General features: G+C 42.8%; 1 protein-coding gene across 4 annotated transcripts in view; it reads right to left on the bottom strand.

Annotated features, from left to right (window-relative positions):
* The window catches only part of LOC121672030 (exportin-2), a 59,461-nt gene extending 45,146 nt beyond the window's left edge, over positions 1–14,315 (bottom strand). The window contains exons 1-13 of one of the 4 annotated variants that reach the window (XM_042044447.1): positions 14,037–14,315; positions 7,360–7,390; positions 6,430–6,553; positions 5,613–5,759; positions 4,572–4,751; positions 3,943–4,156; positions 3,213–3,284; positions 2,793–2,941; positions 2,268–2,398; positions 1,514–1,748; positions 1,152–1,251; positions 791–930; positions 208–316 (exon numbers count right to left, since the gene is read on the bottom strand). In XM_042044447.1, coding sequence (XP_041900381.1) covers positions 208–316; positions 791–930; positions 1,152–1,251; positions 1,514–1,748; positions 2,268–2,398; positions 2,793–2,941; positions 3,213–3,284; positions 3,943–4,156; positions 4,572–4,751; positions 5,613–5,759; positions 6,430–6,553; positions 7,360–7,390; positions 14,037–14,175 — 1,771 coding nt within the window. In that variant the 5' untranslated portion in view covers positions 14,176–14,315. Of the gene's footprint in view, positions 1–207; positions 317–790; positions 931–1,151; positions 1,252–1,513; positions 1,749–2,267; positions 2,399–2,792; positions 2,942–3,212; positions 3,285–3,942; positions 4,157–4,571; positions 4,752–5,612; positions 5,760–6,429; positions 6,554–7,359; positions 7,391–14,036 lie in introns of those variants that run through there. The other 3 variants (XM_042044455.1, XM_042044464.1, XM_042044475.1) reach the window with 3 other exon arrangements.
* Positions 14,316–14,578: the final 263 nt, after the last annotated feature.

Genomic DNA, 14,578 nt, shown 5'->3' with positions numbered 1-14,578 from the left:
GCAACAGAACCCGGTTATTCAAACCGGACGCTTGGAGAATCGGTTACTGCAACACACTAACAACTGTCTGTAAAATACCTCACTTATATAAACAAATTGTTAGGTACAAATCTGGCATCCACATTTCTGAATAGATTCTAAACACTGAACAAACACAAGAATGAACTGATTAAACAAATTAGTCTCTCCATACAGAAACAATCTTACCCAAGCTAGTCTGATGATTGGGGTTCACATAAAGGTCTTTGCTCCATTCTACCATACATTTTAAAATAGAAACCAAACATTCAAGTCCTTTTTTCCTCAGGCTTAGTTCCTAAAACATGAAGAAAAATAATAATAAAATAAAAAAAGAAAACCAACAAACAGTGCTGCAAACAGTCTCTACACCAGTCTCCCTCTAAGGACTTGGAAAGTATAATCTTAAAAATAAAATGCTTATGGTGGAGATATGGCACAAAGTCTGTGCAAAGCAAACCCCACAGAAGGTACCACTGGTTCATAAGCTCCAGAAGCAAAGTCATTTAAATGAGGCCGAGAAAGGCTCATTTGGTTCTCTCTCCCATGGCAGTCCAATTAAAGAGACCAGAACCAGCCTGGTCTCACAGTGCAAGCAGGCAGCAAAATCACCAAGTAAATTAATGGCACTGCTTCAGCATCCAATTGCAAATTTGCGAACTAATAAAAAGTAAGTAACAGACAACCTGAACCACTGGAAGTATCAGTAAAGATGCAGAGATAACACTGTTTATGAAACCATAGTACCTTATCTCAAAGCTGTTTTCCTTACCTGTAAAGGTGTCATTCCCAGCTCATGCCCACTTCGTCCCTGTGCGATTTTGGACAAATCATTTACAAGACGTTCAAATATATTAGCAGCATTTAAATCACAATCATAATTAACATAAATATCCACTACACATTGGGCATCTGGAAAATAAAAGCAAATGAAAGCATTAGGATTCTGTGCAATAGAATTTTTTAAAGGGACCAGCCAAGTTGGAGCAGGCAGTGCAGATGAATCCAGACATTTCACCCAAGCACTCTAGGATCACATTCAAATTTTCATACTTAAACATCTTATGTGGCATTTCTTTTCAAAATCATTTTCAACTGCTGCCAGAAGTGATTCTTTTACACAGTGGAAATACCTGCACAAATTCTAGTTAAAGTCTGAATCACCATCCATTTGTGTTCAAAGGAACTTGAAGAAGTCTCTAGAATATTCAGGAAGATCTCTTTGAAGAACACCTGCAAAATAAATAAGGTTAAGGACTTGATGATCTGAAACTTATTATAGAACCACGTCAAATGTACAGACTCATTTCTGTTCAGTAATTTCTCTTGAAGAGTAACATTTCATACATATTAGAATTTGGATACAGTAGTAATATACTAGTTTAGTAAGCAAACAAAACTAAGACGCTAAAATGTAAATTCCAGCTGTCTTTTCACCATTACAATATTTTGAGAACTAGAGCATATGCAATTTTATAGATTAAAAGTTTCTCACCTCAATCTGCATTTTTAAATGGGTCTTAAAATTTGAAAGCAGTGTGAGGAAGATGGCAAGAGAGAGCTCAAACACATCAGGAACAGAAGAGACTCCATTTTTAGATAATGCTACACAAAGATATTGCTTGATTGCATTGATGAACATTTCATGTGTCCTGAAAACCAGACCAGCATTCTGCAGCACTGACAGAAGCAGCTGGAGAGACACAACCTTGGAACGCAATTCATGGGATCTAGAAAAAATTCAACATTAAATGTATTTTTGTATTTTCTTAGTATATACTTGTATTCAACATTAGCACTCTAGCATTTCTTCCACATCAAGAAGAAATGACTGCTATTTTAATTCATTTGAATGCAGGGGGAAAGAGGGGTGGAAATCAGCCAAGTGTTTTTTTAACATCTACCACTCAAATTTGAAAAAATTTTCAGTAATATTAACATCTTAGACTAGCCTAATAGATGCAGCTCAGTGCTTCTTAAGCAATTCCCCACTCTCCCATCAAAAGCTTCACAAATACTACAGTCAAAGCCACTCCAACTGGTAAGATTAAGTCTATTATGCAAAAACCAAAAATCTCAGGTATTAAATTTTTAATAATTTGAAGCTATTTTCAATCCTAGATTCATCGAGTTAACTAAACCAAGGGCCTGACAAGTGGATTTTGAACATCTGCTTTACTATACAGCAGCTACTTAATTGTCTCCAAAAGCTACCTGGAGAGGACAGAATAATAAGTACAGCTCATTACTTGGGATCTGGTGGTCCATCCCCGAGCGGTTTCATGGAGAGCTTGCACAATGACCTGAACACAAGGAAGGCATCCTTTTGCAGAACATGGGAAAATCTGGCAGCACCTTGATGTCCAGATACATCTGTTTCCTTGAGAGTAAAAAACACAACACAGATCCTCCATGAGACAGAGAAACAGAGCAATTAGGAGATTCCACAGCTCCTCTGAGAGTCAGCTACAGTTTGAAGAAAATAGTACCTTTGGCAAAGTTTAAACTAAACCTAAACAGGATCTTTTCACTCGTGTTGACTGACTCTTTATCTCTGTCCCCACTCTGTATTAAAATACAATATAATCAATTTTAGGACGGGTATTTTCAAAATATGCTAAAATTCCAGCCGCTGCTTCCTTTTTGAACTGGAGCGGGACACACACATTAGGGTTTCTGTCCCTTTCTTCTGCCAAATCCCACTCTATTAGTTGGCACAATAAAAACATTTCTTCTCTCGTAGATGTATATTGGCATCTGGTGCAGTTATTTACCAGATTATCAGTGGAGGAAACAGACTGCCCATCATCTGGAATCCCGTTTGTTTGTACATTTTCATTGCTAGAGCCAGAAAGAAGAGTATCTGCAGTCTCCAATGCAGGCAGAGCCTTGACTGGTTCTGTTACCTGCTTTTCTTCAGCCACTAAAGGGGAAAAAGGAAAAATTATGAAAATCATGCATTAAGAGTTTTCTATCCCATGACTTTGTGAAGCTCTACCACCGAGTGGGACAGAAGTAGCACTGGTAAACTAGAAAGTTTCTCAGCTATCAGCAAAAGAATATTGTGATACAATCAAAACCTGTTCTTGCTGCCTCAGTAGGTGTTCTTGTCAAGATGCTTAGTAACAAAAATAACTTCCATGCTTCTATAAGCAATACAAATGCAACTATTTTACTTTAGAAGGCTTTACTACCTTTCACAGCTGACTCCACCACGTCTTCCAAGATGCCTTGAACCATTTCCTTTCCTCCATCAATTGTTTCCTCTAATGAAACACACAGAGAATTTTTTATTTAGTATTTTTGTTTAGGAAGAGGATTAAAAGGAAAAACATGAGAGAGGCAGAAACGTAAAAAATTATCAGTTTTCTTCAGCAGTTCTCATTGAAAGTAATTTCTGAGAAGTCACTCAAAAATATTCATTGATGTTATTTATGTTGTTTAAATCAAAGCACTGATATTTTTAATGCAGTTATTTTGTCATTTGTATCTATCAACTGTTACAAACATTCTTAATTTCGATGCAGTATGTGCCGATGATATGGTCTTCATAATATGCACCATTTTTACCACAGGACTTCAATTACCTGAAAGCAATTCTGTCCCACATATTATCTGTCCACGTATTACGTCCCACATACCATGACAATTCTCTTCCTTTCCTTCCCCTTTATTAACCTACTCAAGCCAAATTCCTTTAAAATTTTCTAGATAAAGCACACATAGTTTAACTAGAATTCTAGGGAGAACAGGAATCTTTCTGCAGCAGTTACAGTGTAGACACAAGCCGAGGATGGCAGCACACTCAAAGACTACTGAGGAGAGCCAAAGGAGCCAGTCACCCCAGTCACTGCTCCTCGAAGCGGCCTCCGAGAGCGCTTTCCAACAGCACCGCCGTAAGCGAAAGCAAGGGACACCCCGTACCCTGCTCACCTGCCGCGGGCAGGCCGAGGGCCCGCGGCGGCTCCCCTCGGCCGGGCTGTGCCGTGCCGGGCTCCCCGTTGGCCAGCGCGGCGCCGGCGGCTCTGCCTCCCCGGGAGCTGTGCTGCCACTGGCCCGGCCGCGGGGACCGCGCCGCCACCGCCGGGGACTGCGGCTTCTGCGCCGGCGCTCGCTCTGCTTCTCTGGATTCCTGCAGCTTGAAAAATCCGTATGAAAAGGTTCATCTAAGCACAAAATACACTAAGGGAAATTCTGTCTACAATGACTGCTGTTCCTTTGTGAATTCTCACGTTAGCAAGAAACAGTGAAACTACAATCACTTGGCCAATTAGATTTAAAAGATACACTTCAAGTTCATTTGAAAAGCATCATGTGTTTATGCAGCGCCATTTGGCAGAAGCTGCAGTGTGAAACCTTGTTATCAGCAGTGAGCCACACCTTTTATTTTCAAATCAGTCACTATGCCTTCACTGCAGGGTTTGACAGGTTTTCTAACATGACAAATCAACAGATATAAAACTACAATGACAGACTCATTAAAAGCAACAGTAATGAAAAAAGTTTTCAGCCATTTGCAAGCCTAAACATTTGAAAAAGGAATAGTTACTTACAGCTTGATTTTCCATCCGTGTAAAAATGACATTTAACATCTGTGTCAGGGTAGCTTTGGCAGTCGTCTGGTTAATAAGATTTTTACTGGCCAGATAGATGTTGTAGCAGGTTCTAACAGTTTGAAGAATTGTTCCTTCATGAATTTCTATATATGGAGATGTTACTGCAGTGAGGAGAGCCTAGAAAAGTCCATAACACGGTAAAAATGAAATCTAAGTAAGTAGGCAGCAATGCTCTTCATGCTCTTCTTCATGCATGTCTTCCAGAATAATCAGTGGGTTTGCTACAAAACACAGGTATCTTTTTTTAAGACTTTACGAGCAACATCATTTCAAATCAAAGAAAGTTTAAAAGGACTTCCATATCTCTGTTCTCTTCTGAGCTGTTCTTAGAGGGTTTTATCAAAATTAATTTTCCACTACGGGACATACTGCACCTCCAAATGAAAGTTATTATATTCCATAGCTTCATTTCCATGCAAGAAACAACTGTCCCACACTAACATCAAGCTGGATTACTACAAGGTTCACCAACTTCCAAACTCAGCTACAGTAGCCCAAGAAGATTTCAGAGCCAGAACACACACCACTGATGGACACTACCACGCCTTGCTGAGAACATACACTGGCAGCTGTCTGGAAAAAAGTCCAGGGGAGCAGACAGGTTTGAACAGCACTCCACAGCACTGCATCCCATTTCCAGGGCTGCTATCAGGGCTGAAAGCAATTCCCTGGCCTGATGGAGGTGGGCACTGCAAGCCTCTAAGAGGAGCATGAAGTTGTCTGAAAGATGGCTCATCTTGGAAAGCACAAACATCTATAAAATATTCCCTTACATTCTGCTTTCCCAACAGGAAGTACATTTTCCTCACCACCTCTGCCCTGGTGACAGCCTTCCTGAATGCAGTGACACATGGGACAATGTAAGAAATGGAGCAACTGGGCCCTCAGTAATATTTAGCTTTCTTTTTTTTTTCAGTTACAAAATGAAAGAGAGAGAAAGCAAATTAATATTGCACCAAAATAAATGAAATAAAATACCTTAATTATCTGCAGTTGTACTCCTTCATCTGTTTGGGGACCTTGAAAGCAATTGCAAATGGTTTCGACTATTCGGTCAATCAGTCGTTTTCCAGGAGCTCCACTGTCTGGAGCGTTGCCAGTGATATGCCCATATGCAATGAGTTTCTAGATAGAAAGAATGCAGCTTAGATGACCATATACTGTTAAGAAAAACACAGTTTAGCACAGCATAAAAAGGGGTGTTTAGATAGCATACCTCACTTAACCAGCTTTAATGCAAAAATTTAACACCATCCATAGTCTGGCCACCAAATACTTTGACTGCTCACATACGTGGACAAAACAGATTTCAGTATTACACAAAAGCTTTTTCCACCCAGACCATTTCTTCATACCGTAACCAGAGAAATTTTTTTTAACACCAGTCCTTGTGTTACACCTTTGTGTAACACCTATTCAAAACCAAAGGGTTCTGCCCAAGATATACAAGAATTCTGTAAGAATCGAAAGAGGGAAAAAAAAAAAGAAAGACTCCAGAGTGTGACCTCTGCCATCACATCAGCACCACAAGAAACCCCAAGGTAACACTCCTTGTAGAGCACCGCAGACGAAGCGCCTTTCCTGGCTGATGTGAGGATCCCTGAGCCCCAGCAAAGGCTGCTGCAGAAGTGCAGCCACACTCCTCCCTGTGCCACGCGCCCAGCCCACAGCGAGCCCAGGCCGGGCCAGGGCGTGCGCAGGGCAGGGCTGCCCCTCACCTCTGGAGCTGCACACCAGATTTGGTAACTGCAGCTTTCTCCATCTCACTCTGAGCAGGCTTAACCAGGACACTTACCTGTAAACAATCCAGGGAAGTACTGACGATGCGTGGAGACTTTGACTGGCAGGCCAGCTCAAATGGAAGGAAATATTTATCTGCTTCAATGAAATTTGCTTTTGGTGGAGCAGCAGTGCCTTCTCTAGGTCAGATAAGAAGAGTTATTAATTTTTCTAAACACGTACATCGCAGCAAACTACACTTTCTCCTTTTTCTAAATTTAAAGCTAAATAATGCATAGCTGCTTACAAATGTACTGCAGCTTTCTTGCATATACTTTCTGAAACTAAGATAAATTTTCTTTTAAAATCACACAAAACCCATTTTACATTTATATTCTATCTGATCGTTTTGATACCTTCTTCAGCTTAACTATTCCCTCACTATACTCCAACACTGTTGCGCTATCTGAAATATTAGAAAATTCCTACACAACTGATGTATCTATCCATGTTATTCAAAACTGGTTAAACAGAGCCCATAAGAGGAAAACTAAGCAAATAGAAACACATTTGGAGACCCATCTACTCATTTTTAATCATAGCACAGTGCTGGAAAACCGTTTTAAAATTTTTATTTAAGTAATATTCAAATTGGTGTTCTTGATCTAGGTAATAAAGAGCACATGCTATCAAACAGAGGGTATGTACCGCTCCCCATGATTTCCTATCAAGCTATTGAGTCCAGTAAAAGGAAGCAAAAAACTGGCACCTTTTAGGAATTTTGCAATTTTTTCCTGGTGAAATTCAGAGGCAGTTATGGCTTGAGTACCCACAGCCACAAACATTGTGTAAGCGAAACACACAGGCCAGGCCATATGCTCTTGGCAGAAAGGTGGGTAACCGAGTATTCACAAACTCACTGCTGTAATGTATATACACCCTTACACTTCCACAAAATATTCCATTTGTCCTTTTCACACACTGTTTAGAGTAATTAAGAATTTACCTTTGCTTTTCCAGCTCACTTTTTATTTCATCTGGAAGAGAGAAAAAAAATCAACTTAGTCATCATTACCAATAACACAGTAATACAGAAAAGTTGTTTCAAATCAAGTCTCGCACTTCAGTATTTGCTACTCCATTCCTGTAACACCTCAGCTTCAGAGATCAGTTTCACCAGTTATGGAAAGGTATATCTCTCCAATTTTACATTTAAAAAGCCATTTTTTCCAAACATTCTCAACAAAAGGTATCTTTAGAACACGCAGGCATAGTATGCAACTTTTATTCAAGTGCAAGTCCACATCATAGAGCGCTCAGATCTGCAGAAGCCTTTGAGCTACTGCATAAACCCTGAGCTCAACGCATCCGACCTTCCCGTCACCTGCAGTCCCAGCCAGCCTGCTTGTCTTGAGCCTTACAACAGGAATTGGCCAGACAAGCTCCCAGGAGATAGGAAATCTTAAAATGCACTCTGTCCTGTTGCCAGCAGATTTTTTTTTAATTACACTTTTAAAGAGCTTTTCATAAAACTAAAAACATGAGGAAAGAAAGTTCCTTTCTCATTTCTCTTGTATACAGCATCAGATCCCAAAGATCCTAGTAAGGCTTTTCAAGGATTTCTAAGGTATCACCACGATACAGACCAGCGTAAGCACCCACTGTGAACACTGACAAATCCATATCTAAACAAACACCCACGGTAAGGCTGCACAGCTACATCATCTGTAACACCAGTGGAACCTTCCATCCCACCCTACAGCACATGCTGCAAATTACCCTGACTCTGCAAATTACCATGCTTACAAATCTTGTTTCAATTGCACGTATTAGAAAATGATAATTCATTCAATACTTGTTCTCCACAACTCTGGAGAGGCACCATTGTTTGTGATCAGATGTCCACAGTTCAGATGATTTCACTGCTGCCTGTGAACCTCAGGAATTTCTTCTGTCTCAGGAGAATCAATACACAAACCGCACTAAGGAACAAGGACTGCAGCAAACACAGATTACAGTGTTTTGTACAGGCCTGATTGTCAGTGAATGGCACAGGAATTAATCCTCACAGCGTGTACTTATTTTGTAAAATTACTACCCACACTGGATAGAGAAAATGGAAGCAAAACATAGAGAAGACCTGTACAACTATAAGCTGTGAGTGATAAGCTCCATCCAGGACTCCCATTCTCTCTGCCATATCTGCTCATTCATGAGCATCAGTCTGACATCCCTTAGTTCTCATGGCACACAATGATGTTACACAAACTGAAGTAATGTTATCCATCCCGGAGTCAGCCAAAGAGACATCAGAAAAATGGAAGAGTCCCAGGCACACAGTGTTCCCAGGTCTCCTCAAGCCCATCACACAAACAAACATATCCAGCAGCTTTAAAGACCAGTTTTCATTTGCCAACCCTGCAGAAGCCAAGCCCAGTGCTCAGCACTGGGGCCTGGGGCTCCAGGATCAGAAGGAACTTTGCAGCTCAGTGACAGCGCAAACCCAGAACCACCATCCCCTGATACTTCAGGCTTCAAGTGGAGAGGAGACAACAGAATGGAGGCTGTTGGTAAGAAATGACCAAGGTTTTCTGTGCCAAACAGACAACGTAAATCTTGCACAGCACCACTTCCTGAACCACTGTGGTTTTCATTCCAGGATCCAGCTGGCCTACCAACAAGGTGACTAGTCAGAAATTCAGTTCAGCATAATTTGAATTCAGGCCTTTAGGTTTAATTGCCTTCCCCATCTTTAACACTATACTGTGATCCAAAGAGCTACTGAGAACAACGTATGCTAACAAACCCACCAGTGTATTGTGCTCCTGTTTTTGTCTGCCATGTTCTTAGCACAGCATATTCCCTAGGCATGCAGGAACCGGCTGCTTAAAACACTGAGTCTTCTGGGTAGCTTTATACCTTCAGAACGCTTAGTCCTGCCTCCAGGTCTTGGCAGAGAAAGGCATATTTTAGCTATAGCTAGAATCCCAAGTACAGCAGGATGCCAGGACCAGAAAAAACACAATTAATGCTGTATTTCAGACACCCTGTAGAACTAAGGTGTACAGAGCTTTTTCTTAATGAAGAAATTTTTCTAACACAAAAGCTCCACTAAGTTCTTCTTTCTTCCAAGGAGATCATTTTCCCCCCATACTGTTTGTTTTGCAGAGTAAAAAAGATCTTGAATTGAAACTTCACGAAGATTATGGCTCTAAGGGGACATGATCATGCCCATCTTTACTGATACTTGTCTTAGATCTTGCACTGGAAAAATAATGGAAGAATAACATCCCATATTAGAGCAACAACAGTTCAACTCTCAGAAGTACTCTATAAACAACAACAATAAAAAAAGTCTAACCAAGGCCTGACCAAGTTCCCCACTTTTATTATAATAAAAGCTTTTCTAAAGCCATATAAAAACATCTTCACCACAACAGTATTTTAATAGATAATGCTGGCAGAAAAGAATAAATGAAAGGACAAAAGGAAGCTACAGGCATACCTCTGCTACTGATTGCATCAAAATAGTTTGAAAACCTCCACGTTTGAAGTACTCATTTGGTGGTCTGACCATCACAAGTGAGTGAAACAGAAATAGTTGCCTAATTAAAGACTGCTGCCAGGAACAGCTTGCTAAGCCCTAACCAGACACTGCCAGCTTCCAGAAATCGCCTGCCACTGGTACTGTTTTTCTCCAGTCACAGGAGCAAGGGGCACAGCTCAACTCCCTTCCATAGCTACAGAACACTGTCTGAATTTTGGTCAACATCTGGTCACCCCAGCACAGTGCTGATCCCTCAGTTGGCGCTTTAGGTACCAGAGCTCCCTGTCACTCTCATGGCATCTCCTTCAGTCAGAAACATCTTCAACCCCTGTGCTGCCCACCCAATGAAAGTCCTGCAGCATTCCTAGCAAGCAACAGAACTGGAACACGAATGGCCTTGCAGCAATTTCTTCCAGAGCTTCTGGCCATAAAAGCAGGATGCAAACCCACACTGAGTAGCTGCCTTTCTATAGCAGATGGATGGGTTCAGTTCGCTTGCATTGAAAACTACACATTAAAAGAGAGGACATTTGTTGTCTGCCTGCAATTCGATGCCTGCTCTGTGGCCGTAGAGTCAGGTTTGTGTCAGTGGCAGCAAGCAAGCTCCTGTGCAGAAAATGGCTTGTGCTGGCACAAGGACACAGGCCATGCCCTTCCATAGCCCGTCCGAGCAGCAGGCAGCAGTGCCAACACAAACACACAGAGGAGCAGCCAAAGCTTCCCTCCCCCAGCCCAGTAAAGCCGACCGCATTGCCCAACTGCAACCTGCCTTCGACTTCATCCAAACCCCAACACCCCGCAAGTATTGATCACATCTGTCCTACAGAGCCCTTCAGAAAAGGCTGCCTGGGGAAGCCGGAGTCTCCTCTTTGCCCCACCATTCTCTGAACACACTGGCCAAGAGGCCACACTAGGAAACACAACTTATTTTGGACATTTGTCATTTATACACAGAGACTTCTTAAACACACAACCAGATTCCTAAGTGAAGGCACGGTTGAAAAGATTTTAACTTGTTAACAAGCTAACTAAACAAATTGTGTTGTTTACAAAGCTCGAAGATATGTATGTGGAGCTGCCCAGGCAACCAAAGAAAGCCACAGAACCAGGTTGGCTGCACAGGATGTCATTAAAAATAGCCGCAGTAGGGCAGGAGTAATAGTTTATGTGAGAGACCGAGGTGCACAATTAGCTTTATTCTAATATGAACTGCTGTGATACAGACTATCAGTGTTCCACTGCAAATTTTTCAAGATAATTTCAGCAGATTTACTAAGAATCATGTGTACCTGGAGCTCCATGTAAATGCTTATTAAATAACTATTTTTATACAATACGATGGTCTGTTGAAAACAAATTTTCTTTAAAACAGTTTTCTTAAGAAGAGCAGAACAGCTTCTCTGTTTAAAACCCTCCATTTCTCCCAATCTCTCCTGGGGTTTACTGGCACTACAAGTACAGGAGACAGGAGACAACCGTTACACCTACTGATGAAGCAAGAGACCGAAAGAAGGAATCTATTCAAACTCTGCTTACTTAACATTAACACTGCATATTTCAAAGGAGGGGGTGGAAAGAAGAAAAAAAACCCAAAACCTCAAAAAACACCATTGCAAACTGGTTTTGTTCCTTTTCTTACATATTTCTTGTGTTTGTGTCCTACTTGAGCCTATGTTACTTCTGATTTCTACAATGTCAGGTGTATTTTGCAGTCCAAAACTGATCAGTATTAGTCCAGTGAAAGGACTGAATTACAGGGAAAAAAGGGTAAGAAGAGTTTCAATTTAGAACAATTAAAGCAGATTAAAATTAGAATGAAAGAATACCATATTTCCTACACAAGAGAGACAGCAACATTCAGTAGTGATTTACCTAAATTCACAGGAGTTACATGTACAAACCTATACAGAACTCACATAAGAAAACAAGAGCATCATTCCCACAGTTAGAAACTTCTTTCTCTCTCACCAAACAACAAATGTAAAGCATAGGTAAGTAAGAGAAACACTACTGCAGTAACACCACAGCAGAAGCCATAAAAATAGGTTCATTTTTATTAGGCAGCTGTAGAATACACCAGTTCCTCTCCATTTGGAAAAAAAAATTCATCTGAGACTTCCCTTGTCCCAGGAGCAGATACCATGCACACATGCTCTGTGCCTGTGTTGCCTGGTTTATAACTGGTGCAATGCTTCAAGGCTCCAATAAAAACACCATTGCATAGAGAAGACTGCACAGCAAAAGGGATTTAGGAAGTGGTAGAAATGGATTATTCAAACTATGACTTGGAGAAAAGTGCAGCAGACAACAGCTGACACAATGACCATTTTCATAAAGTAACTACATTTCTTTCAAACTGAATTATTTTTACTCAGTGTTAACTGGACTTTTTATTATTATTCACAACATTGAAGCTTCTTTCATCCATGACAGTTTGTGTAGGTTATGAAGTTTGGCCTGAATTCTTCAGACTGCCAGCAACATTCTTCCCTCATTTCCTCACATATATACTATTGCATAGAGCTTGAAAATTAAGTTGACACTTCTGGAACTGTCATAGTTAATATAAAGTATAAGCTTAATTAAAATTAAGTATATGGAAATAAACCTGGTTTTTTCACTTGAGTTAAAAAAAAAAAAAAAAAAGGCTTAACCAAAATAGAAAAAAAGAAACTGCATTCCTGTTGGCAACCTACAATGCTCAAATAATATTCGCCAAATGTAACAGAGATCCTCTCATAGAGTCATCCAGGCCCCTAACAGTTGGGTCAACAGAAGGTTATCTCTTTATGCTGACTTCTGCTTTAGTCCCGGAAAGCCCATGGACTCTTTTTCAAGGCAAGATGAGGGAAAAAATGTCCACCATCACAACCATCAGCTCCCCTCAAACATACTGTACCTCAAAACATGCAGGCATGGAATAGTCATAGTCCAAATGGCAGGTGCCAACGGGTGGCAACTGCACAACACTCCTCCCAAAATCATCTGCGATGCATTAGCAAACACAGACCTTCACTAGGCATCTTACAAGGAAGTTCCCTTTCTCAACCTCTAAATATATTTACATAGCAGCAAAACAGGTTCTCAGTCCTGTACATGGGTTTGGTGCATGTGGGGGCAGTTGGGGAAGAGATCAGGAAAAGGAATTAATTAGGAAAAGCAGTCTCTAACTGCTGGGGCACATCTGTTATTCTCTTGCTCACAATGCCAACTTTAAATAATAATTAAAATACCCTCCTATCTGCTTACCTTTCTCTGGATATACTGTCACTACTGGTAGCTCCTACAGATCTCCTGGCAGCAAATATTGCAGGGAGGAAAATAAAAAGGACAGCATTTCTTTAAGCTTGCTCTCACTCTGCCTGGGACAGAACTTGCACCTGTCCAGCGTCCTTACACACTCAGCCTGTCTTTTCTTCTGTCCCGGATACATTAAATGTTCCCAATTCAAAGGAAAATATTGATGGGAAGCAACCAAAACTGAAAGAGAGGTGTCACTTTTGCAAATTAAGAAAGGGCCACAGAGAACTCCAGCTGCAGAGCTCTACTGTTCTACCCAGTTTATCTTTACCCTCTTTGTGACACACCATATGTTGTCAGAACTCTTAACACAGAGACCTTTACATAAGCTTGTACTTGCAGATTTCAGAACCAGTCCACCAACTTCACAAAAACCGCTTTCAGGTCTGAAAACATCACAGACATTACATGTACTTGGCCACACTGCTAACAGTCCTCAGCCAGTCCGACCACGACTTAGAGATTAGAGGTCAGATTTATCATCCCGAGAAGCTCTGGGACTCCATAAATCGAGGGCCTTAAAAAGTCTTGTTTCCTAGTCTAAAATAAGCAATTAATTTTCTGAAAACCGAAGTGGCAAGTCCAAATTCCTCCTGTTTCATACCGAGATCAGAACTTAATAAAACAGATATTTGGGGGGTTTCCCCTCGTATTTGCACGTCCTGTACTGCATGGAAGAACGTTCCCTCCGCTCCAAAGTCCCGAGAGCAGCTGGGGGCGCGGGGCTCTCCCGCACCCTGCCGGAGGCGGAGGGGACGTGTCCCGGGGGGCTGGGCCCCTTCCACCGCCGCGCCCCCTGTGCCCTGTGCGGGCCGGGCCGGGCCGGGCCGACTCACCCAGCGCCACCTGGCAGGCTCTCCGCAGCTGCCCGTGCGGGGGCCGCTGCGCCTCCTTCTCCGCCAGGATCTTCTCCAGGGCCCGCGACACGAACATGCTCTTAGTGCGGGCGTCCTGCTCGCGAGCCGGTGGCTGCATGACGAGGCCGGGAGCGGGGCAGGGGACGGGAGCGAGAGCCGGGCGGGCACTCGGGGCCCGCGGCACCACCCGGAAGGGACGCGCCTCCCTCAGCGGCCGCGCCGCCGCCACGGCGCCGCCATGTTGGTGCCGTCACGTGACTCGGGCCAGCCCTGGCCCACCCCCCCCGAGCCGCGCGTGCCGGGGGCGGGGCCAGGGGGGCGGGGGGGCGAGGGGCGGGGCCTAAGGGCGGGGCCGAGGGGCGGGGCCGAGGGGCGGGGCCGAGGGGTGGGGTCGGGGGCGGAGCTGAGGGGCGGGGCCGAGGCCAGGGGCGGGGACAGGGGCGGGGCCGAGGGCCGAGGGGCGGGGCCGAGGGCCGAGGGGCGGGGCCGAGGGCCGCCCTCCGTGAGGGAGGGGAGCTGTG

Source organism: Corvus kubaryi, unplaced genomic scaffold, assembly GCF_017639235.1.
Source record: "Corvus kubaryi isolate FWS band 111438036 unplaced genomic scaffold, C.kubaryi_AGA036_p1.0 134, whole genome shotgun sequence".
Classification (NCBI taxonomy): Eukaryota; Metazoa; Chordata; class Aves; order Passeriformes; family Corvidae; genus Corvus; species Corvus kubaryi.
Note: the sequence above shows the minus strand (reverse complement) of the source record. Positions and strands in the feature narration are given on the sequence as shown.